This window comes from Siniperca chuatsi, linkage group LG15, assembly GCF_020085105.1.
Source record: "Siniperca chuatsi isolate FFG_IHB_CAS linkage group LG15, ASM2008510v1, whole genome shotgun sequence".
In the NCBI taxonomy this organism is placed as follows: domain Eukaryota; kingdom Metazoa; phylum Chordata; class Actinopteri; order Centrarchiformes; family Sinipercidae; genus Siniperca; species Siniperca chuatsi.
In genome coordinates, this window is record NC_058056.1 from 26,636,271 (window position 1) to 26,661,398 (window position 25,128).

At 40.4% G+C, this 25,128-nt stretch overlaps 1 protein-coding gene across 5 annotated transcripts in view; it reads right to left on the reverse strand.

Moving 5' to 3' along the window:
- Positions 1-1,421: 1,421 nt before the first annotated feature.
- Positions 1,422-25,128, reverse strand: part of kcnh5b (potassium voltage-gated channel, subfamily H (eag-related), member 5b) — a 152,515-nt gene continuing 128,808 nt past the window's right edge. For all 5 annotated transcript variants that reach the window (XM_044166612.1, XM_044166613.1, XM_044166615.1 and 2 more), the window contains exon 13: positions 1,422-8,448. In XM_044166612.1, coding sequence (XP_044022547.1) covers positions 7,351-8,448 — 1,098 coding nt within the window. In that variant the 3' untranslated portion in view covers positions 1,422-7,350. The remainder of the gene's footprint in view (positions 8,449-25,128) is intronic.

Here is a 25,128-nt window from a genome sequence, read left to right on the forward strand (position 1 = left end):
GCTACACTGATAAGAAAATGGCATCAACCTTTTTGAATGCTGAAACAACACAAACTATAGCAGTGACTGCAATTCAAAGTCTGTAAACACAGTAAACTGTCCTTAAGTACCTTAATGAGAATACGTGGAGTTAAACCGGGACTAAAGATTATTTCATATTACACTGATCCTCTTAGAAAGCAGCAGCCAGGAGCCTGTAATATACATTCTGGTCACAAAGACAAAGAAATAGAAAAGATGAGATTGTGGGAGGAGGAAGAGCCTGAGGGGATGGAGATGAATGTTACCAAAGATGTCTGAAAATGTCTGCGGTTATTACATTAACTGCAGTACTGTGTGGTTCTTGGTGCGATTAAAAAGCTGGAGACCTGATGGACCCGAGTTCCACCCATTCACAAGTAGTGAGGCAACAGAGTCTGCAAACTTTATTTCTATATGCAACTATTCTGTATTAATAATTAGCATTTCAGGGTAGCGTTTCTTGTAATGCAGGAAGTAGTGTGATGCTAACTCGGGAGCTGTATTAGCTGGGACCTAATTCAGGGGCTTGCTTCTCCCAAAGCGGCAGTCCACTAAGCTGTGTCTTTCAGAGGACTGAAGGTTCTTGTCAACTTATAAAGTCAAATATTAAGAACCCTGTTGCCAAAAGTAGAAAGGATATTTACTCCATTATAAAATTTACCTTTGCAAAATAAAACTATAAACCCCTCAAACTCAGAACATGGACCGATCTAAAAAGGCCTGTTCCAAAGTTACCGAGGTACCTTAGTGAACCTGCTTGTTATGGGTTTTTTAATATATTACCTCGACTGTGCTCTTGTTTGGGATGTTGTTTAATGTCTAGCTGCAAATGAGTTTCATTAGAGATAAGAAAGATCAAGTTGAAAATTTGCATCATGTGTAACAGGTTGTTTGGTTTGTTTCTCATTACCAATAAAAGGTTTAGTGATTACATAGAGATTGCTAACCACAGATGCTGAGAAATTGGCTATGGATTTCAAGAAGGCAAAACAAAAGCCACAGTAAATAAATCAAACCTCTCTATAACAGTGTAAACAAAAACTGGGAGGATTTATTGCAGCACTGTTGTAATAGACTGCATTACTAGCTACTGTAGGTGTACCTAAAAAAACTGGCAACTCAGTGTATATCTTCACACAGTATGTTTTCAGGAAAATTATTCATCTCTTCGTGGACTTTTTTGTTTGTGTATGTTGTTTGTTTGTTTTATTTACAGCTCATCAGGACAGGGGAAGGTGAAGATCTGTCCTGCAGCAGAGAAAGTTCTCTTCAGCACGTACTAGATGCCAATACAGATCAATCAAGTTCATTGATTGCTTATTGCCCCGTTAGGAAACTGAGTGAAAAGGAAGATGTTTCTGAAAACAGAGAGACAGACAAAGACAGACAGGAAGCCCAGAGAGAGTATCCCAGACAGCTGTTTATTATTCTGACACTACAGTTTAGGTGTGCAACTGTAAAACAATACATGAGTCAGTGTGGGATTTCAGTGCTGCTCCCTACCATTGCTTTAACAAAACAGTAGAAATTGATAACATTCCAGTAGAAAAAAAGAGAGAAGCTTTTCCTAAAGGGCCCCGTTTATTAAAATCGTCCAAAGTTCTTTGACTGAATCTGAGCTAAAGCTGAGATTGATGAAAAATTAATCCTGGTGAGAAAATTCTGCAGGTTGCGTTGATTTTCTGAGATAAGTGAAACAATAAAAAATTCTATCACTATCCGGGAAATGACTTCAATTTCTTTTAGTGTGATCTTCAATGCAATATGCAGAATCAAATCAAGCCAAAGGATCATTTTAATAAATGAGACCCCTCGGTCGTTGCCGCCCGTCCCCAGAGAGGTGGATTCATGGTGTTAGTCAGTCGGCACGACGCAGAGAGACTGTACATCATCAGCATGCTGAGGAGAGCATGAGAGAGAAAGGAGGATCAGAGGGGTGAAGGTGGAGAAAAGAGACGGGAGGGAAAGAAAGAAGAGAGAGAGGACTCCTCAAAAAGTAGAGAAAGGACAGTTCTTCCCCAAATGTAAAGAAACAAAGAAAGACAAAAAAAATCATCTCTGCTCCGAGTGAAAATGCTGGGAGAGCAGAGTGGGGACAGTGGCTGGGGGGCGTTGTTGTACATTCAAGTGGCAAAGTCGAAAAATCCTGTGCTGAAAGGTGTGTGTGCGTGTGTGTGCGTGTGTGTGCGTGTGCAGGGCTCAGATCACAGGAGTCGCCCTTCATTCTCTTGTCAAATTAATAATAGAGGACGGATGAGCTCTCTGCTGCCTGTGTCTCCTTACAACCTGACAAGTCGCAAAGTTTCAGGTGAGTTTGCTGACAGGGAAATTCTCAAACTCGAAACGCGGTCGAAGCCATCGGAGGAGCCGCCTGTCCTGCACCCCATCGTGTACTTTTACTGCAGAGGGAGCATTTTTCTTGAGTGTTATATTTGAAAATAGAATCACTGAATTGCAAATCTAAAATTGTGGATTTTTTTTAAAGCAAATCTTACACAGCACTAGATTTCAAAGTTATTCAGAGCTTCTTCTGAAGACTTGCTGCTGCAGGAAGAGCAGAAAGGACGCAGCCGTACTAATCACACTCATCTTGGAAAAACCTCGAGTCTAAGTTTCAGAAAAGTTATTTAAGGGAAACTTAAGATGTGATATGTTCAAGAGCAGGATTCCTACACTGACTGAAAATGATGTAAAATCTATTTGCTTTGACTAGGCTTAAAACGTTTTAGAATTGCAGAAAGAGGGGGGACTGTTCCAACAGATACAGAACAATAGTAGATCCCCTCTGTCATTTTTCATCCTGTATTGTGACTTTTGTTTTTGTTAGGTGTAATCTTCAGCTCTATCATAAGATCTCAGTGACAGCTGTATCGCCAGGTCACTATCCGCACGAATCAAACTGAGCATCTGCAGAGATCTTTAAATCACAGAGATTCTTCTCAGATTTACACAGATACAATAAGTCTGTGATGTTTGGTGCATTCTTGGAGTTATTTTGTAGTTTATGCTTTTGCTGCACCCTCTGTTCCTCAAGCTTTGTCAGTGAGTGCTTTTCTGGGTTCCCAAAAAGCTTTTAACATCTCCCAGAGAAGAGTCTCTGTTGCCAAATGAGACTGAGCCACAGTGAGTCGTGCCCAGTTGGTCAAACTACAAGAACCTCATCAAAAAGGGGCACAGTACCTCACACTACCATCTGCAGATCCATTAAGATGCACGCTGTGACTGCATTGCATTATGGTCTGTTTTCTGTGTGGCTGGACAAACTGGTTAACTGGCCTGTATGACAACTGGTGCACAAAAGGTGTTCAGAACCTAATGTTAGATGAATAAGATGGGAACACTTTCTTTTTTCAAGCTATACTGGAAATACAGTACCCCGGTTTTCAGAGAACACCAAAGCTGGCAGCAGCGTGTTGGTCAACCAGCACATGTAATGTTTCCTGACTGAGAGCAGGGTATTGGATATATTGGCGAGACCCACCGCAACAGAACGGGACCCTACCAGACGCTGTTACTGAATAGAATTTGGACCCAGCCTGACTGAGGTTGGGTTTAAGTTACTAGGAACTGAGCGGTCCCGTGAGGACCTCTACTGAAAAGTCATTTTAAGTTTCATGCAAGTTGACTGAGTCAAGAGAGGTCAACTTCTACATGACTCATGTCTGTGAAAAGGTTTTGTTCATATCACAACACATCTTGTTATTATCTATAAGTTAATTAAACATTTAGCAAATTAGCATGTTGGCATTGCTCTAAAATACAACTGAAGCTAACAGGAATTCTGTCATTCGTTTTAGACGTATCCTGTCAAGAACTCAAGTGTTGGACAAGTGGGAGTTTTTGACCTTTTGGTGGCGCTGCATGAAAACAAAGTCATTACGAATCAGCTTCTGGGAAGGAAAGTGTTGAACCGACAGACTCACTGCATTTCTAAAAAAAAAGACAGTTAACTTTGATTTAATGCTACTCATGATTTAGTTTAGGTTTAGGTCATGTTTCGTTGGTGGATATAAATAACTGATATCTCATCTTATCTACACATGCAAACAAATCCTCGAACCCTCCAATAGATATATTTGCAATAATTACCCTTATGCTGGCTTGCCTATTGTTCCAGTATATACTATGGAACAATAAAAGTCCATCAGAATCAGCCTCTTTACAACTGTCACAGAATTAAATGTTGCATAGCTTTGCATGATTTACGATGTAAGTGACAGGTCAGTAAGATAGAGATATGAAGCATATGTGCTGCTCTACACAGGTACAGTGGTAGCCATCAATGAAATCCTCTAATAAATTAATTTCTGCATTCATGCTAGGGAACTGCTGCTGAGGTGCCCCTGAGCAAGGCACTTGCCCCTGATTCTTGCAGGGGATCTGCTCAGTGGCCAACAGCAGAGAGAACAAGGGCCGCCCTGGGAAACTCCCCGCGGTGACAGAGTGTGAAAGAGAAGCAGGTTGGTACAGAAAGTGGACTCGTTCGCAGGATGAAATTCCCATTTAAATCAGATCTTCTCATTTGCACAACAGAAGCCATTAAAACTGTATTCTTTCAAAAATGTTCCAAAGCAAAACCTGATTAACATATTGTGACAGAAATCTCATGTCAAAGCTCGTCTTCAACTAGTGTGACTTTATGCCAATTAGCTTTACAAAGTTATTAATCCTCGTCATTTTCCAGCCTGTTGACAGCAGGGAGAGACTAATCTGAACGAGTCAGCGTGTCTAACATCATGATAGACCAAGATGGAAAATAGATTTTTTTTATTTCAGTGCAATAAGTGGTTTGAGAGCCAGAAAAGTGTAAATGACACTCATGGTTTGTTTTAGTTTATACTTTCTTCCAAGAATGAAAAACTCTACACAAACCCACAGTCTTGTAACGTTGCGAAACCGACAATCCGACAAGCCAGCCATTTTACACAATGTCTTTGAGGAGAGACTGTCCGAAAGTAGTAGTACGATGAATCATGTGTTACCCCTTTCTATGTGGCAGGCTTTTTGTGTTGCCTTCAAGTGTGGCCATTTAGAACAGTTACAAATATTTTTGCATGTAGATGTGTCCTCTACAGGAAGATACTTAGCACAAATTAATTATTTTCAAGCATACCTTGGCCTTTAGACTAGCAATATCAACATCCCTGGCATTCAAATTATCACGCAGGACATCGCAGATGCTGTGAAACTAGTTAAAGGAGGCAAATAAATTCTGATAAACTTGTCTTTCCATCAGGGTGAAGTGTTGACACACTTGAGTATGACACAGTACACCAGTTAAATCTAACAATTTTCTTTCCTGACACCTTATGTCTGTTGGATTGGGCCATTTTATGTACTCTAATCCTGACATTAGACTGATAGTAATGCAAAAATATAATATTTTCTTCATCTTTTGTCCTTTTTAAAATGTGTTATTTGCATCACTGCTTCCTGTATAGACACCTTGCATTGGCATCAACAGATCTACTGCTCTTTCAAAAACAATACAAATCATCTGAGATGGTCAAATCCAACCAGCTAGCGCACCCTGGTGGCCTAGGGGTTTAAGGTGCTGACCGTGAACTGCGACAACCTTAGTTTCAGTCTGATAGAAGACCTTTTTGTTATCTCTCTACTATTGACTGTCTTATAAAGTAATAAAAAGCCCCCAAAAAAAAAAGGAAATCCAACCAGCTGTTAACTTAGCCAAGAGCACATCACATCACATCAGGCTGTTTTCTGCCACCTGTCCATTCACTCACACTGTAGATAATGTAATAAAGCAGGAATGACATGAATCTAGTCATTTAAAACTATTTGAGGCTTCCATGATGGCTACTGTACATCTATGTTCTGCCTTATTCTTATTATTCTGCCTTATTAAATATGATCGTGTGTGTGTGTCATGGGATGAGTGCTGCTGCACTGCAGAGTGAGGAGGGACAGCGTCTGAATCTCACAAGACCTGAAAAACCTGGACTTCTGACAAAACCTGACTGATCTGTCTTCTGTGAAGAAATAGTCTCCCTGGGCCGTCAGGGTTCACATCAAGAGACGCCGTCACACTGTGCATGTGTATGCATGAAATGTGTGTGTGTCTCTCTGTTTCTCTCGCACACGCACACACACGCACGCACGCACACGCATATATATATATATATATATGTACACACTCTGGAGCATAAAACTACTCCTTCTGGCATGCAGATTTAGAAAACTGATATCATAAAAAGTATGGTATTCCATTTTCTATTACTTGAGCTTTTTGCGGTGAAGCTGCTGTCGTTAATGGAATTCAGAGCGGGCTTCAGCTCACTGGTTAAGACTGCCGTGTGTGGTGCTGGGGCTGTGGGATTACATGTCACTGTGCTGAGTGGACTTTTATGTGAACTGAACTCTGTGTTATTTCCCCAAAGCCTTCTTGTCATCCCAGCTTTACCCAAAGTGCATTCTGCCATCCCTGATTCATGCAAAGGAACGGAACAAAAAAAAAACTTCCCTCATTCACCGAAATGATAATAAAGGTATAATATTGAGAATATTCTAGCGGCGTACCCGAGCGATGCATAGACACAAGGAGGATTCAAAGGAACAAAATAACCATTTAAGGGTTTACCGGACATCAACAACTGAGGCCAAGGACATTTCCGTAATCAAAAATAGAAATTATTATAAGAAGCAAAATCATTAATTAATATAAAAACATATCAGAAAATTAAGGGAGGCTTCTTCATCATATTTGTGTTCTTAGACGGCAAGTTGAGAGCAGAAGTTGAGAACTTCTATTTCATCTCACAGGCAAAGAAAAAAAACATCCTTCCCTTTCGATTTCTCTATAAATAATCCATGCACAATTCCTTTGCCAGTAAACCCTTTTGTTATTCAATGTTTATAGTGCTACCAGTATGCAAACCCTGAATGTCCACATAGTAAATTATCCATGAAAAATAGTTATATGTACAGTGTAGCTCAATAAAATGTCAGTTCTCTTTAAATTCGATTTGCATGCAGTCAACTGCATAATATACAGGCAATAAGTACGTTCACTTGTTTCTTTGGCAGGCCAGAATCCAGCTGGACATGCATAGAGAGGTATGTACAATCAAAACATCCAGGTCACTGTGGAGTGACTCTCACATGACCTGGAGATAAAAGTCTGTGTGCAAATGTTAAAGAAGCCAGTTTTTCTTGGAGAATTGAGGCCAGTGGTGTAGCTGGATCCAACATTGCTGGATGCCCAAAAAACGAGCATAACCTCGAACTGATAATCGTGATCATAGTAGAACAATGTGCCATGTGATCACTGTATATTCCAGTACACTCTCTACACCACTGGTTAAGCTCTCTTCAGAGCCCGTCGTCCTTCTCTGAGTCTGGAGAAACAGGCCTGGAAACGGTGAAAATGTCCTGACGTTGTATTTTGGTTTTGGTTGCGGTGGAGACAGACGGCGCCCCCATGGACGGCCGCTTCTTGTCCGACAGCAGTTTGATAATTTCAGCTACCTGACTCTCCAGGGCGCCCAGACGGCCTCCCAGAGTTTGGATGTCCCCCCGGAGCTCCAGCCGGGTTTCGTGTAGCGCGGCCTGCAGGGCCTGCTCTGGGATGGGGCAGAAAGGGTGAGGGGACCCCACTCCTCCGGGGAGAGGGCTGTGGAGGAGGGGGGTGACAGCAGCAGGGGTTCGTGCCTCCCCCGCCCGATCGATGCGCAGCTCACTCTTGGTGATGCCGCTGTCGCAGGAGTCCGTTTTGTGGAGGGGATTGTTGCTGGACACCCCGCCCTCCTCTACATCGCCACTCCTACCTGCTTCCTGACCTTTACCTTCCTGAGAGAGCATCTCCACGGAAACAGCCTTGACGTTGTTGTTCAGCCCCTCCTTCCTGGCCTCCACTGGAGCCATGTTGTTTTTCAGGCGCATCCAGCTGCTTGCCTTGACGGCTGGCTTTCCCAGCGCAGGGCTGGTGACTTTGAGTCTGACAGTCTGCTCACCTCCACCTCCAGCAGAACTGGGCTGCAGCTCCATGATATCACAGTTGTTCTGCTTGGCATGAGGCTCGCCTGGATGGCTGTAGGCCAGCGAGCTCTGCATGGGCGTGACCTGAGACACAGTCAGCACACTGCTGCTGGGCGGAGCCCCGTTCTGCATGGCAGAGGGGGGCCGCTGCAGGCTGAGCGGCAGGGAGTGCTGCAGGCTTGAGTGGCCTAGCTGCAGGCTGTGGGGGTGCAGGTGCTGGTGGTGGTGCTGCTCCACCTGCAGCTGGTTCTTCTCCAGGTCCAGTTGCGAGGCGGCTGCAGCTCCCTGGTTGCGGAGCTCCTTCTGCTGCTTGAACTTCTGGAAAAGCTTCCGGACAGGATGGTCCTGCGGGATAGTGAGCTGCACCTCGTTCTTTGCTCGCTGCCTCTCCTCCTCCTCCTTCTTTACCTCACTGATTTTGCGGAAAATGATCTGCAGGGGAAACACACAGAAAAGAACAACATGGCGCTTATCAGAACACTTATCATTTCATATGAATACTATGAATAATAATTCTCTCTCTGGCGTTCCTGCCGAGCATTGCACATTAATCATTGCCAATAAAGGCTTTTTCTACAACAGTGAGAAAAAAAGAGGAAGATATATTATTATGGAAATCTGTCAGTCTGTCTAAACTTCTTCACCTGAGCACATTCACATGTCACATTCTCTCTGCAGTGCACTCAGGTACCGCAAAGTGTAGCTGGCTTCTGGAGATCCGTGTTAAATTATCCATCAATGCTCCTGTACCTCCCCCTGTATTATTCAACCTAAGTCTGGCGCCACTCTCTCCTGGCTCCCGTTACACACTAATTACATTGGGAATGACAGAAATCCCTGCCAGCCATCCAACTGGTGGTTTAAGTGTTATTCCTGGTTAAAATTATAATGCTCCCAATAGATGGCAAGCTGAGTCAATCTTTGAGTTAAAGGGAGGGAGTGGAGTCGCCCACCGTGCTGTCCATCCATAATCTACCCAACTGACCATCTTTACCTCCTAAACTCCCTCCTTTCATCCGTCTATACTTCCTGCTCATCCAGACGCTGCTGCTGAGAGCTTCCTGAGCCAAACCAAGCAAAGTCTGCTCTCAGCTAGAAGAGAAGATATGAGGAGAGGGAGATAGAGAGGCCCCATTGATCATTTCAAATGTCCACGGCTACCTGGAGGCATAACCTGGAAGATTAACACTTTTAACAATGAGTCTACTGTCTTTGTGTATAAATCAAGACAATAACCTGTCACAATTTAGGTGATTACGCTGATGTGATGGGATCAGATATGATGAACCTCCATTAACTAACAATCACTTCTTATTAACTTCAGCAACTACAGTCCCTTCCTGTTATGTCAAGGACCAAAATGCATCAGATATGTCATACAAAAGTGCATCAAAACACTACAGTGAAAAGTACTTCAGCATATGAATATGAAAACAGGTAAAAAAATAAATAAATAATAAAAAAACCCTTTATATCCGTATCTAGACAGGATGTTTTGGTATTTTTTCCTTTATTCTGTGCTTCCAGTTTCCAGCATTGCATTTCTTTATATGTATCTAAGCCATTGCCCTCAAATGACTGATGCAATTTAATGGAAGCATACCTTATGTAGACCTTAACAGATCTATCTCCTATATCTGCTCTATAAGTTTTTTTTGTTTGTTTGTTTTTTACAACAAAGCAATTTTAAATCTAAAAGACAACACGAGAGATTTTGAAATTGCTTTGTATGGCAGTTATAGATTAAGTTGAAGTGCCTAAAACAATTGAGGTTGGACCTGAAGTTGAAGCACTGAAAGAAGTTGAAGTGGCAGTTGAAACAGCAACACTAAAAAAAGATTACGTCGCAGTTACAATGTAAGTGATAAAAACAGGTGAAGATGCAATTGAGGTGTAAGCGCTAAATTAATCTGATACATCAGTTGGACTGAAAGTGCTGAAAGGAGCTAAAGTGTCAGTTGAAGTGAATGGGCTGAAAGGAATTGAATTGTCAACTTAGCTGAAAGTGCTTAAAGGACTGTCACTTGCAGTGAAAATAATGAAAGGAGTTAAAGTGTCAGTTAATTTGAAAGTGCCAAAAGGATCTGAAGTGTCAGATTAATTAAAACAGATTTCTTTCATCAAAGCCCTTTTATATTTCAACTAATTGAATTACGTGGAGCTTGAAAAGATGGTACAAATCTCCTATTGTTTTCACTTTTGTTTTGTGTTTAACTTGTATTTGGGTTGAATGTATTATTGACAACTCTGTCTATTCAATCATTTTAAAGGTTACAAATAGCAAGTTGGGTGTCCTGGCTCAGTTGGCCAATATACACCTTTTCAATCACCAGCCTGGAAGCTTTGTCACATGTCATTTTTCTGTCAACTCAGTCTGGTCTTCGCTCACAGGAACATTCAGCTAAATCCTATTATATTTTACAAGTTTTGGGATGATTCTGTCCATTTTATTGGTAATAAGTACAGAAACTGGCCAGTGGACGGCTCATCATCCTCAGGCTGGCATTCACATGACAAAAACAGTGAGAATAACTGACAACTGCACACACAAGGACCTTATGGACACCTGAAGTTTATTTCACACACACACACACACAAAAATGTTCTGTGCTCAAGGGCCATTTGGTTTTAACAGACGGTGACCTGCTCTGCACTGGGTAAATACAGTATATCCATCAATTTCATTGGCTTCTAGACTTTTTAGAAGCTTTTGATCAAACAATCCCAGCTCAATGTTCACTTACTTACTTGTTCTGGACCTTTCGACCATATCACACCATCTTCATCAGCAGTTGAAGTTAGCTTAGTTGGAGCTGGTCCTAATATTTTTCACTTTTACGACTTCTTTTTTAGATGTTGGCTTAAAACTTGAGTGTGACAGTTTATTCTTGACCTTAGAAACAACAGTTGACAAAATAATCTCCACTCAAGGTCCACTTACTGGAGATTTCCCAAAGCAACAACTTCAGCTAAAAAAACAAACAAAAAGAAAAAAGAAAAAACAAACACAGGAACCTAAATTTGGAAACAAACCTTCTGTTTATGTTTAAGTTCCATTTTGTTATTAATATTTAATCTTAGCCCACTCTTGGCAGCCGTTGCTGCCTAACAGACCTGGAGGAGGGATCCTCTTTGGGCTGCGGGTTTATTCTCTGCATCCGTCACACCAGAACCTGCCTAACCGAGGACTCTCGTCATCTCAAAGCCTGTCGAACAGTACTGGTCTTTGCTGACTTTCCTGGATCCATTCCTTGACACTCGCAGCTTGTTCTGAAGTGTTCAGTTTGTCTCTGGCTGGTCCTGACTGTTGACCTTGTCTCTTCAGGAGAACCTTGACCTGAACCAGGGTTTGTGCCTGACTAGTTGTTTCCCAACCTCCAACACGGATTAAAACCTTATCCTGGGTTATCGCCAAGACACAGAAACACACAACTAATTCCCTTCTGTCACATTCGGACTTAAGGCAGCAAGCTCTCTCGCAAGCCTAAAGTCTGCAGGTGTGTTTAGAGTTGAGTGCATAATTTACATACTCAGCTCTGATTGGGCAGTTTTTTCTCTTGCTGCCACGATGCTGGAGAACTGGTTGCAACAACCAGTGCTAGAAGACAAGGTTTTATTTTTGAAAAAGCTGGATATAGACCTGCAAAGCCAGCCTAAAAGTCATTTCAGACTGAGTGCAAATGCTTACATAGTTAGGGAGACATGCACAGACGCAAACAGATGTGGATCTACATGACGCAAACTGAGGCAAAGAGAAATCCACTTGAGTTGAAATGTTTCAGCCCAAGTGAAAAATTCGAACCTATTCTGAAGCTGTATGACTCCACTTCATTAACGTACAGAGACAGAGAGGGAAATGGAGAGACTGTTGGAAATTAAGATAAACAACTGCTGTTATCCACTGAGAATGAATTGAGCACAACAACTGCAAGCTGGACCAATCAGCAAACTAAGAGGGGCAGTATACACGACATGCAACCGTTTGACCCCCTGAACCTCACAAATTCTGTAACTATTCAGACTGGAGTTTGTGGATATAAAATGCATCCCTATTGCCAGAAAAGACAGTCAATACTGGATGACTGCACAACACCGGATTTTGTTCAGTGCCAACATTTGTTTTACGTCAAATATTAATGTTTTTAATTTTTAATTCTCACTTTCTACAACATCTGCGCATGGCAACTACAGTAGGTTAATGTTTTGACGCAGGAGCTTGAACCAAGGAGTTTTGGGGTTAAGATCTCCTGACACAATAGGTAAAAAGACTTTTTGAGATACATTAGACACACTGTAATTTACCCAGATCCATCACTATAAAGACTTTGGCTGCCAGTCAGAGGTTTAAAAACACTCTAAAGAAAATTGGTTGGCATTGCAGTAATGGTTGGCAGCGTTACGTGTCAAAGCTCTGCATGACGAGTGCTTTGGCCACGTGGCACTGGACTGAGTGGCCTGACTCATTTCTCATATTCAGCCTAATTTCTGCTGACCCAATTATTCCGTCCTTCTGTCTCCTCAACAGCCAGCGCTCACATATGGAGCCTCATTCACAGTCTGAAGTGGCCGTCCACCGTGACACATGCTCAGAATAACATGGAGCTATGAGTAATGCTGCTGAACGGCTCTCTCTCAGTGTCTGAGAAGTGAGAAGTCATAAGAGAAGGCTAGATAGATAAATGGCTCCTCACGAGCCACTCGGCTGAACAGCTGTCACATTAACGCAGTGAAGTCAGAGCCTCTGTATGATTACGACAAAGACACAAAAGTATAACATGAGATCTCCTGTGCAGCATTACAAACCCTTGTTGAAGCCTTTAGATGTATAATTGAAAGTTCGAGGTGACATTATGGCTGAAGTGATGAATCATAATACATCATAGCAATAATTGTAAGACCTTTCATGACATAAACCATTTTTAGCTTATTACCTGAATAGGTTATGAAATTAGGTTATATTGTAAGCAATTTTACAGCAAGTATTCAATAACTTCAGTAACATACAGGGCTGATGTCAATCAAAATGTTTATTAATCTCCAGCAGTGAAACTACTTATATTTGATTTCCACCTCTGGTGAGTAATTTGCTTCTTTGAGAGGCTTTTTAAATACTGGCTAACATCTATTCACCAGCAATGTATTTGAGTTAATGGTATTTATTTTAAACAGCACTTTTTTTCCACAACATCAATGTAAACTGATTGGCCCACACACTGTACAATAAACTGCTGTTTTAAATCTGTCGGGGCAAACAGATAACCAGACAGTGGAAGCAGTTGCTGAGATCAGTAAGTGTTTTCATGACTTTCAAAGAAACGTGTTGATTTAAGAGTTGTTATTTCTGTACGTGGCCTAACAACAATCTGTATAGCTGCATGATCTATTTTTTCATGGATGTAGCTATCTAGCTAGCTAGTTATATAAGAAGATGATGTTCCCATTCTTTATTCAACCAGCAAAGTTCTGACTGACTTGGTTGTTCTTGAACCAGGCTAGGCTAATCCAAGTCAAGCTACAAGTTGTCATAAGCTAACTGCAGGTCAAGTTGCCATCCTTGAGACCTCAAAAATAGGGAGTAGGGGACTTCAATATCTTTTTACTTTTAACAAAGTAATAAGTACACTGCAACAGCATTTTTATATTGAGACCAGGGCAGGAATTTCAGCCATCTGTCTGGCCTTGATGCCCTTCTGAAATCGGATTCCCCTCGGCCACCGTGGTCTTGGTGCTCTGTTTCCCCCCCCTGCTTCTCTGCCCTCTGCTGTCAAGTCCGCCCCGGAAACGCAATGTTAGCACATGTACATGATTGTAACAGTAACACAAATCTGTGAATATGTCTGTCTCACACACATATATGCTTATAGATGTGATGTAAATATAAGTCATCACCGTATATTATTGTCAATATTACTTGCTCATTTTCGTGCCCTGAGGCTTCAGTGATTGTACAGATCGTATGTGAGCCTAATCCGTTTCGAATATGAATTACAAATAAATTATGATTTTGATAAAAATTGTGTTACACTGTGTATTAAGAGGTTAATGCTTTTAGAAATGGATTTGGCTATTTAAATTAATCAAAAAATGTTTGCCTTTGTGCCCTAAAAAAAACACCTAATAATTAAAGAGTAACTTAACGCCCCCTCAAAATCTTGTTTTTGCTGACCTCCAGTGGTTTAACTTCTCACCGTACTGCGGTGATGTACAGGCGCACTCCGGGACCCTGTTATATCACTCGTGGGTGTGGTCAGAAGAGAAACAGGCTTGAAAGAGAGGTCAGGTAAACGCTGCTTTTAGCCATGTGTTAAGTTACTCTTTAAATAAACAAGCCCTGCCAGGTGCTGTCTGTAACGTAATGCTCCAGGGTTTTAAAACTTGAGTCGTGTTTTTAAGTCTTGTGTCATCATTTATTTGATTTAAGTCAAACTTGCTCTGCAATCAGCTGTACACTGTACGCAGTATATAGGATTGATGACTGAGTTTCAGCACCGAAAAGGTTTAAAAGTACACAATTCTCCCCCTTCAATAAATTTATTATGTAGATGACAATATAATTAAAGCTGCTCTAAAGACTCTAGTTTTTCACTGGGAAACAAATTATGGAGAAAAATTAGCAAGGCTTTTCTCTGAACAATGTCATCAGTTGCACGCTCTTTATGGGTAGGCTTTGTAATTCGCTGCACAATTTTGATTCTTTATTTCTGTATTTTACCTTCAGTGTCCAAGCAGCACATCTGAAATTAATTTGAGCAAATAGGACAAACATATGGCATCTTAATTAGTTAAAAAAATTGCCCCGTGCAGCTTTAAAAGGCTACATGTTTTTCTGGAGTGAATTTCACTCAGACATCAACAACAGCAGTACAGCACAGTAGGTAGAGCCATTCTGGAGGTGCACCAAAAAACATCCAACGAAACCTCAATCACAGACAAAAACAAACATATTTGCATCGTAGTGGAAGCAGCAGTTATGTAACAGATGCTTTCTGCCAGCTCGTACACACCTGCGTCCTCTAAGGTTTGTTTATGAAATACAGTCACTGAACAGCGAGGCACATATGCCGCTACAAAAAGGTGGTTTGTCTAAAATGTACCAGACTGTATGTGTGTTGGTTGGTCAGACTGTCCCAGAAAGTCGCAGGTATGAACCCTGCAACAGCAAATGTACTGTCAAATTTTAGATGAACTTTTCTGTTGTTTAACTAACTAATGTTTCAGCACCAGTGAGTAGGTGACAGTAAAACGATGTCCTTTTTTATCTTTAGTAGTGATCATCAGCTTTAAATGACAACAGTGCCTGTTGTGTGTCAGTACAGCAGATCACCTTCCCACAATTCTCCAGTTTGTTGAATCTACACTGTGGTGGTTTAGTTAAGAGTTGATGTGCATTAAATCAGTGTGGTCCTTTCTTGTTCACCCCACACTCCCCTGAGAGCACTGCTGTGTTCTCCTGAGAGCTCCATATGTAGATTTGAGGATGCATATGCTAATAGATGGGAAATTAGCATGCAGAGCATGCAGGGTATTGGCTAACCCCTAACAGGAAGACCAACCCGAAATAACACAGTCACAAAAAAACAAATTAACCATCATAGAGAAATGAGAAAACACATCAGTCAGTCAAATATGAGATCATTTCAAAATGTTTAAGACAACTGCTACGACGTCTTAGCCTAAAAGCCACCACACGCTTCATGTTGACATGTCTTGTGCATCAGTATAATATTGTGCCTCGTTATGGAGCCCACAACACGTCCTCCAAATTAAAAGATGAAATACATTGTTTGTAACTGCCCTCTAGAACAACACACAGATCTGATCCGACACCGCTGGTTATTACTTGACAGTACAGTATGACATCTGAACTGGCAGATATCAGGTCACCACGATTCTGGTCTCCTTGTGGATCGGCTGCTTGAGCTAAAAGCAAAGAGTTTCAGAGAGTCTCCATCTTATTCGCTAATATCCCATTCAGAGACACAGTTGACTCATTCACTGAATGTGTCAGCATGCAGGCAAACCTCCTCTCGACCGGGGTTGAATGTGGGTCAAAAGCTGCCTGGCTTTGGTGAACAGGCATCTCTGCTGGGGACGGAAATTAATGTGAGAGAAAAAGCTCAACTTTATTTGATAACTGTGTGATTAAACTACGTGTACTTTTCTGGTTTATCCTTCAAGTGTATTTAACTACACTGCAGGCTGATCTGCAGATGGTGACAGATTAAACTGTGACAATAGTCTCATGAATGGGACCAGTGTGTTCAGTAGATCAGTATCATATGCATGTATCCTTTATGAGAGACGTACATAGAATCTACATGGATCAAGTTGAGATGCAAACAAACCTTTGAAAAGAGCACTGAGAGTAAAAATAATCTTTGCAATTTGGCCACCAGTAACCATTGGTAATTAATTTCAAATGAAAAAAGCCCATTTCCTGTGCAGTGATAAAGCAGATCACACTGCAGAAGAATAGTATTGTTCTTCTTACATGATCTGTTTATAATATCCAGTGTATTACTTTTGTTTGTGTATGGACTATACATCCAAGCTGCTCATTATGCTCGGGGACCTGATGACACTTTTTGTCTGGTTATCAATTATTGATAAAACCATGACATTAGAAACCAAAAAGTTAGCTTTACTCAATGTAGTTGGCATATGTTTATAATTTCTTTATGTTGGCTGGAGCTACAATAATACGATGTATATAGCCAAACTTGCTACAATAGGCGCAAAATTATTCCATATCAAACAAACGCATCATTGAGGTCCCTTCAGTTTGATACAGAAGTGTGTTTCTGCAAAAGGAAACATCTCTACTCTGTGTTTGTTATTTTTATATTATTTTCATGGGCATTCTGGAGGAACTGGAGTCATTGTACTGTTTTTAAATTATTTTAAGACTCAATTTCTAGCCTCATCCACATCTTAACCTTTCTTTACTTTTTCTACTACCTGTATTTCTAGAATTTTTATTCCTCTATCTATGGTAATACATCATCTTTGTTCTTGTTGGATGTTTGAGATTAGATTATGTTGTTGCATATTCTTGTTTGATATTTAATCTATTTCCATGCAACTGTTTGCATGTTATCTATGTACTCTGAAAAAAGCATTACCAATAAACATCTTTTATTCCATTATTTCAAGCATTATGTAAAGGACCTCTGCTGCACACATTGCTGCTTCAGCTGTAAGCCTAATCACAACGGCTGCACTCTTGCTCTCTAAAGCCTTTTTGTGAATAAGGTGTTTTCTGATCTGATCCCTGAGTCCCGCTGACCTTTAAGTCTCATAGCAAAGCAAAATGGTCTCTCTATGTTGTCTTTACAGCTCCTCTCAAAGGATCTGAACCATAGTCATTTGAAGGAGTTGGTGTTACAGATTTCTTAATTTGATCAACATCTAATTAGATTTACACATCATTTACATGCACATCATCATAACAGGCAAATAACACAGAACTCAGCTGCTAGTTTTTACTCCAAACATCTAATTAAGGACTGATTTACACCTGAGATACCAGGTGAAGGTAATTAATTGGCTGATAGGACGTAAAACCAGTGGTTCTCTTGGTGTAAAGAGTCCAGGGTTTTCAAATTATTCCTAAATTTCTGTCATTGTGGCAGTTGTGGGATTTGGAGTTCCCTCTTGCTGAGCCAGCTGCTGAACCTTTTCAGAGGCAGTCTGATTGGAAACATTGTAGAGGAATTGGTTCCTTCCTACATGACAGCTGTTATGCTTAACACCAGCAAAACATTTCAATGGAAACATAACTATAGATGCATATGACTGTATGTAGTTTGTATGTAGAGCTCTGTTAAATAAATGTTAATGGATCTGTAATCTTCGGACCATATTATTATATTTAACTAATAAAAACTACTTATAACACAGCTTATTCAAAGACTTGCACTTCTACCTGTAGCACTTGTGACATATGAATTTCCAATGAACTTGTATGTGACCGCAAAGGTGAGAGGACTGTGACGGATCATTATGGCACAGATCCAGTGTGTCGTCCTCTTTACATCTGGAGCCAAATCGACACATAAATCTAATAAAACATTTCCAGAGAGATGGAAGTGAGTTAGAATCAACTCATCATCATTAGTAAAAAAGTAATTCTGCTCTTGTGGCTCTTGAAATGCTCGGTCAGTATCTTCCATTAATGCAAGAGGAGCCGTGATTCAGAGAAAATTGAAAAAGAGACAATGGACAGACAAAGGCTGTTCTTGAAATGCAAGGGACGGGTTTGTGAGGGCACGTTGTTGTTTCAGGTACAGTTGAAATCAGTGATCAGGTGATTTATTATTATTTTTAATAGGGGGGATGGCTCAATGGGAGCAGAACCCCCCCACTCATCTGCACACGTAGGAGGGTGGACAACATTATATTGTCAAATACACACTCAATTTGTGGCACTAAGATTTGTTTTATTTGAAAAATAACAACAAAACGTTTATGAGCATTCAAGGGCACTTTTGCTCCAAGCTCTGTTCATTTGTGACCTGTCCTCTGTCATGCTGCTGCTGCACTCTCTCTTTCTATTGAGAACTATTATATTTTGACGGAGCGTTTCTATTTTAAAAGGCACGGCTATTCGAGCCTTTACGGCACTGGTTTAGCGGCCCAGGAAACTCACAGAACAATTGCATGTGTTGTAAATCATCTCACGTGATGCTACTCGGCCAATCAAATCTGTGCTGTAGGAGCCAAATACAGTTTAATAACCAGAATTTATTTTCGGGCTTGGGTATTTATAAATAGGTAGGAAGTTGTGCGTTTTGCTACTTCAATGGAAATTGCACACAATAAAAAGATTGTTTGTCTATTCTGCAAACAAGGAACAGCCTGCAGATTCATTTCTGAACAAAAACACAAGACAACAAGGTATCAAACGGAAGCAAAGCGCGTCAACCAGGTCACGCTGGGCAAAACACCTCAGTAGCTAAGTATTAGGCTGAGCACCTATAGTATATGTGCATTCCGATGAGCATTGTGACTCAATCAGTGAGTGAGATACACACTCACACACGGACACACACACACACAGGGACACAGACGAGGCGGAGAAATAATTTCACACGGCAAGTAGACAGCGGAAACAGAGCTTTTAATCCAGAATGGACAGACTCTTACATCTTCCAACAGACAGTTCAAGACCAGGATGTCCATATGTTCCGAGATCGTGCCGATTATTAAAAGCGGTGAAGCGCCACTACGACACAAAACGCAGAGCATCTTTTGAGCAGGTTAACAAGGGGGATGGATTTTGGTAATTTTGGTAAGAAGGGGGATGGCACCCCCCCCCCCCCCTCATCCCCCTTAAAATTGCCTACTGGGTGAGGTAATGAAATACTAATAGATCTATGAGTTTTAAGGCTTATAAGGCAACAAAACACTGCATTTTTACAACTCTGGAAAGGTATCACAGTGACAATCATTATATCTTCTGTCTTGATGATTGCAGTAGAAATATGCTGTTCACGTTACTAAGTAATCTACAAGGAATGTGCGCTTGCACAAATTTGACTGGCCAACACAGTGTGTTGTTGGGCGGCTTTGCTTGTTTTGCAACCAAAAGTTGAGCCACGTTAAACTTTTGTCCCCCCATTGTCAGAGAACTCTGCATTGGGACCCCCACTGTGCCAAAGCAGTGGCCTCTCTGACACGCGTTGTTTTTGTAGCAGTGCTGATGTCCCTCTGAGCATGCCCAAAGGTACAGTTACAGTTGCCCCGGCCTCTGCCCTGAAAAAGGATGTCATGTCAGGGTTCTGATGCATTTAATAAATAAATGTTTATCAGCGTGATCACAGAGTATAAACAGTGTATAAGCGTGATACTACAGTATAGTCCTGTTGTATGATAATGTACTAAAAAATATGAGGAAACACACTAGAATAACAATTTCCCCATTCCCAAACACAGTGCAGCAGTGTTTCTATTGGTCGAAAGAGCACATCCGCATAGTCAAAGTGAACTCTGTTTGCACTGAAACAGAAAACACATGCTTGAATTCGCCCGTCGTACAACAGAAGAGATCGGGAAACGGAGCGAATATTCGTAGGACGGAAGTGTAATGTGACCATACCTTCAGTCAGGGAGCTTGACGGCACAAACATGATCACCTCTAACTATGCAAATGAAGTGGTTTGTAAGTGTTCTGATTCTGAACAGCTTGTGTGGCAAAATCAGCAGTAAATTTACTCCTGTCTAGTTTAACAACTGCACAGACAGAAGTTCGATTCAGTTTTATTTATACAGCGCCAATTCATAACAGAAGTTCTCTCATTGCACTCTTCCTATAGAGCAGGTCTAGACCGTACTCTTCATAATATTTACAGAGACCCAACAGTTCATTTACCAACTTGATGGTGGGATTGTGATTGTGATTACCTAAAATCTAATTAGTCAAAAACATTTTATAAATGCAGAATTGGAAACCACTCTTGTAAGTCTTATGATGAATGTCTTTCCCTGCATAAACGTTCACATCATCTGAGCCAAGAAAAGGTGAGTTGTTGCTCACGTGAGACCTTAGACCACAGTCTCTTTAGGACAGACTGAACTCGGGTCCACACTGCCAGCTACAGTATGTTACTGTACATGTTAAGTCTATGTATTTTATGTACTGTATCTGCATCAGTCCCATCAGTACCAATGTCTGCACAACACTACATCTGTGAATTTAATTCTTAAAACCTCTCTAGCTCACTCACATTTATCCAAAAAAGAAAAAAAATATCAAAGGGGCGTTCTGTTCTTAAATAACTATTGAACATCCAGCCAATCGAATCACTTAAACAGCATTACCCTACAGTATAGGGGTGACTATGCAGTAACATCACTACATCAACCTCATTTCTGATTGTTATTTAACAAATCATTATTGCATAGTTGAGAATAGAATAGTTGTAGTGCTACAAGGAGTGGTGGTATTTTGTGAAGTCATGAATGCTCTTCTGCTTTAAAGTGAGACATATTCTGCCTTATCTATGACAAGACAATTAATTGAATCTACTTCCCTAAAACAGAGAATAAAGATGAGAGTAGGTATTATTCTAAGAGAAGAAGCATGTACACACTTGTGTTTTCTATTCTCTCAGCTTCAGACAGCTGTGGGTGCAGAGGCGCTCTAAACATCGTGGCACCAAAAATCTATTTTTATCCCAGACTTCAAAGCAAATATAGTTCAAATATAAACTGGATTTCAGCGTCGATAAAGCCCTTCCCCAGAATGAGAGCACCAGCTAGAGACAGAACAAATGCAACATTATGTTTACGAGCTGCCCAAATGTACGTCAGCACTGTTTAAATATTCAAGAGCAGACGGAGAGTGTCAGGGTTTATTCAGGGTTTCACAGAGAGACGCTGGTTGGGCTGAGTAATGTCTTCATTTCAGCCAGGCCATGATATTCTGACTGGAGGGGAGGAATGAAATAGAAAACATTACACACTGTAAAACTAAGCAGAGAGAAAGAGAGCAGAAAGAAGGCGGGGAAGAGGAAATATTATGTAATATTAAACGCAAGTACAGACAGACCGTATATGATATACAGCATTGTATATATGTACAGAGTAGCATACTATCTATTAATGTTAAGCTGTCTGTTGATTATACTGCACACCTTGCTTTGCAATATTTATTTTAATTACATTAACGCTAAAAAAGCTAATTTAAATTAAACATTTAGAGAGAAAGAGAGAAAGAGAGAGAGAGAGAGAGACACTACTAAAGAAAAAAGAAGGGAGGCAAAGGATGAGAAAATTAAAAACAAATGAAAAAAGAGAGAGGGGAGGAAAAGAGGGAGAAAGGAGAAAAACAGCAGCTGATGAATGAGGAAGAGGGTGAGAAAGAAAGAAAATATATGTGGTTGCAAAGATTCGCCTGAAGATAGAAAAACAGGACAGAAAAAAAACAAATACTGAAACAGAAAAACAGAAGCTGAAATGGATTACAAGGTAAGGGAGAGAGGAGGGGAAAAGGAACATTATACAAAAATGAGGAGAAAGTCAAAGATCGAGAGAGAGAAATCAGTGTGTGGAATACGAATACCAGTATCCCTACAGATTACATTCATATCTGATCATTCTGAAGCGCACGATTTATGTCCAAGTCAATGTTCATTGTCAATGCAGGAAGTAGTGTGTCCTTTATGTAGCAAAAGTAAGGGCGTGGAAGTCCAGGTGGTGACTTTCATTACATTTTTGGTTTTTTAACAGTAACCACAATCTTTTCCTAACCAAACCAGACAAACATGAAAAAGGGTCAGCACACTATAGCTCCCTTAAGCGCAATTTATTGGCACATCCACTAGTAATACAGTGGGCGGACCCTTTTTCATTGCTGGTTTCTATTGGTCCAACACCTGCCTTAAACATTTGGATGTGCGCGACGACTATGCGTTGGTTCCAACCAGTCTTTTGCCATAGTTTATTTGTCAGAAAGACAAAGGTAAGGTAGGACTTAAGGTAGGATTCAATTTATACTTGTGCATTACAGTGCAGGTTTACAGTAAATGTATATGCAGTATATATACTGCATATCCTAAACAGAGTAGGCAATAAAACAGTATGTCAATAAATCTACGTAGCTATTCAATTAATCAAATATGCTGTAAAAAATTTTAAATAAATGTTACTGAAAACATTTCCATTTCTGAAATGATCTCCCAACTCAATGAGAGAGTACAGTCAAAGTGTGTCTTTTTAGTGATATAAGGACTGTTTTAGGACTTTTATTTTGTAAATGGATTGGTTCAGTGGACTTTGAAGACCACAAAGGTTAAATATATTAATTAGCCTATAGTATATTTCTAGTTTGTACAGCTATAACCATCATTATAATATCCATGTTAACATCTTTGGCACTAGCAAGATATTCTGTACATCAGCCGCCTGTTCACTGTCAGTCACATTTTCAGTGCTGCACCTAACCTTTCAACATTAGAATAAGTTTACAGTGCTGATGTACAGAAAATAATTGTGCAGACCCTGACAAAAATTTTATTTTGAAGATTTTGGGGGGTTAATTTAAAAGTTTTAAAGCCCCTTAAATCCACTGTATTTGTACAATGGAGAAAATGTGTTACCGTAGAGAATGGCCTAAAGAAGAAGAGAGTGGGATGAAATGGATATAGAGAGAGGAACACAAGGAAAGAGGAAGGAGCGAGAGAGGAGGGAGAGGAAAAGAAATCAGTGTATATATTATGACCAGAAAGACAGAGCCTGATTGCTGCCTCCTTATCTACCAAACTCAATATCAAATGTGGCCCGCGAGGAATTTGCTCCAAGGCATTGTGGGTCATGATCACCTCCAGCCTCTTTCCTCTGAGCACTTCTCATTTTGATGTTTCCTCAGCTGATGGCTCTCACTGTACCGTCGAGGAGGAAATCAGTCTATTTTTTTTTTTTTTTGCTGCTGATGGTTTGTTGTTTATGCAGAGCTGCCGGCGGTCACACGGCGCTCTCCCTCATTCATCACTGTAATCGTCCAGCACGCCGCGGCTGCGTGTGAATGTGGTGAGAGGGCGGTGTGGCGGCGTGCAGGAATGACGGAGGAGCCCATTAGAGAGGAGCGTGACTTGTTTGTGTAACAGGTCACGTTTAGATAAACAAGCAAACACAACGCAGACCAACAGAGCAGAGAACACCTGACACACACTTTAACTCTGCTGAGGTTTCACACAGGGATGCAGCTGGTGTGACAATCACATTTTGAACTTTTATTTAGACCAACATGAAGAATTTAGGATTTTCAACGTAACAAAAAAGGTAATTTTAACTCAAACTAAACTAACTTTCTACTAAATGGACTTTGAGGTGAAGTTGTTTGCTGTTGTTTCCAACTTCAACTTTTAAGCCAACATGGATGAGAAATCCTTAAAGAGCTCAGAAAAAATGGAAATCTGAACATCTACAATTCCATGACAAATGCTGATGAAGATCATGTGATATGATCAAAAACTCCAGATCACATACTAAATGGAACTTCAGGTGAGATTGTTTTGTTGAAAACTTCAAGATGAGTCCAGAACATCCACTAAATGGACCTTGAGGTGAGGTTGGATTGTCAGCTGTTGTTTACAAGGTAAACAGTGAAGTCGTGTATTGAGTTGTTGATATTGAATTTCCGATATTTAAGTTAGTTTTGGATGCCTTTATTTCAATTTAGTTTTGAAAAAGGTTTTGGTTTCATTTTTTTTTTAAATTATTTTATTGTGATTTTTCGTTGTAATAACCTTGTTGCCAACATTTCTATCAAACACGTTTCGTCAGGCTAAAACACAAAGCACGTAAACACATAACACAAACACAAAGTAAAATGAGATCTATACAAGTGCGAATGGCAAAGAAGTGAATCTAAAAATATTTCACCCAACTTCTACCCCGAAGAAATTAATCAGCAGAAAAAATTGACACAATCACAGAAAGCACAGAGGTTCATGAAGACGGACTCAACTGAGGAGATGACTGTAGAGGTCACACAAGGTCATGACACTTTAGATTGGACGCTGGGAACTGAACCAGATAAGTGACTGATGTCTTGTGTCTCTTACAGTTATGAGTTATTACACGCTTCCAAATACAGAAAATCGATAAGCGAGAAACTTTTAAATGAACTCTTTTGATGAATTCAATATTTACTTTAATTCTTTACTTTTCATTTTCACTTTAGTATCAACTTAAATGAGTTATTAAATTTAAAGTCTTCGGTATGACCCTGCTTTTTATTCTATTCGCCATGTTTGTGAGTTTTAAACAGTAAATTACAATAAGAAATAGAGAATATAGTATTGTCTAAAACATCACTTTTACAACACTAAGCTCTCTAATCAAATGTTAAGTAATAATAATAATAATCCAGTGTGTTTTGTAATCCACTGTTTTAATATCATTGATGCCTCACTGTTTACTATTCATTCTCCTACGGCTGAATCGAAGCTGGATTAAGTTACTGCTAATGTTATCCCAACATTTTCTACTGCAGCTGCTTCACATTAAAACCATTCAACTAGCCAATCACATGGTGGCTTTTATTGTGAAGCATTCAAGGAAAGACAACACATTTGTCTGTGAGGTTAGCGCTGACCGTGATCGTTCATC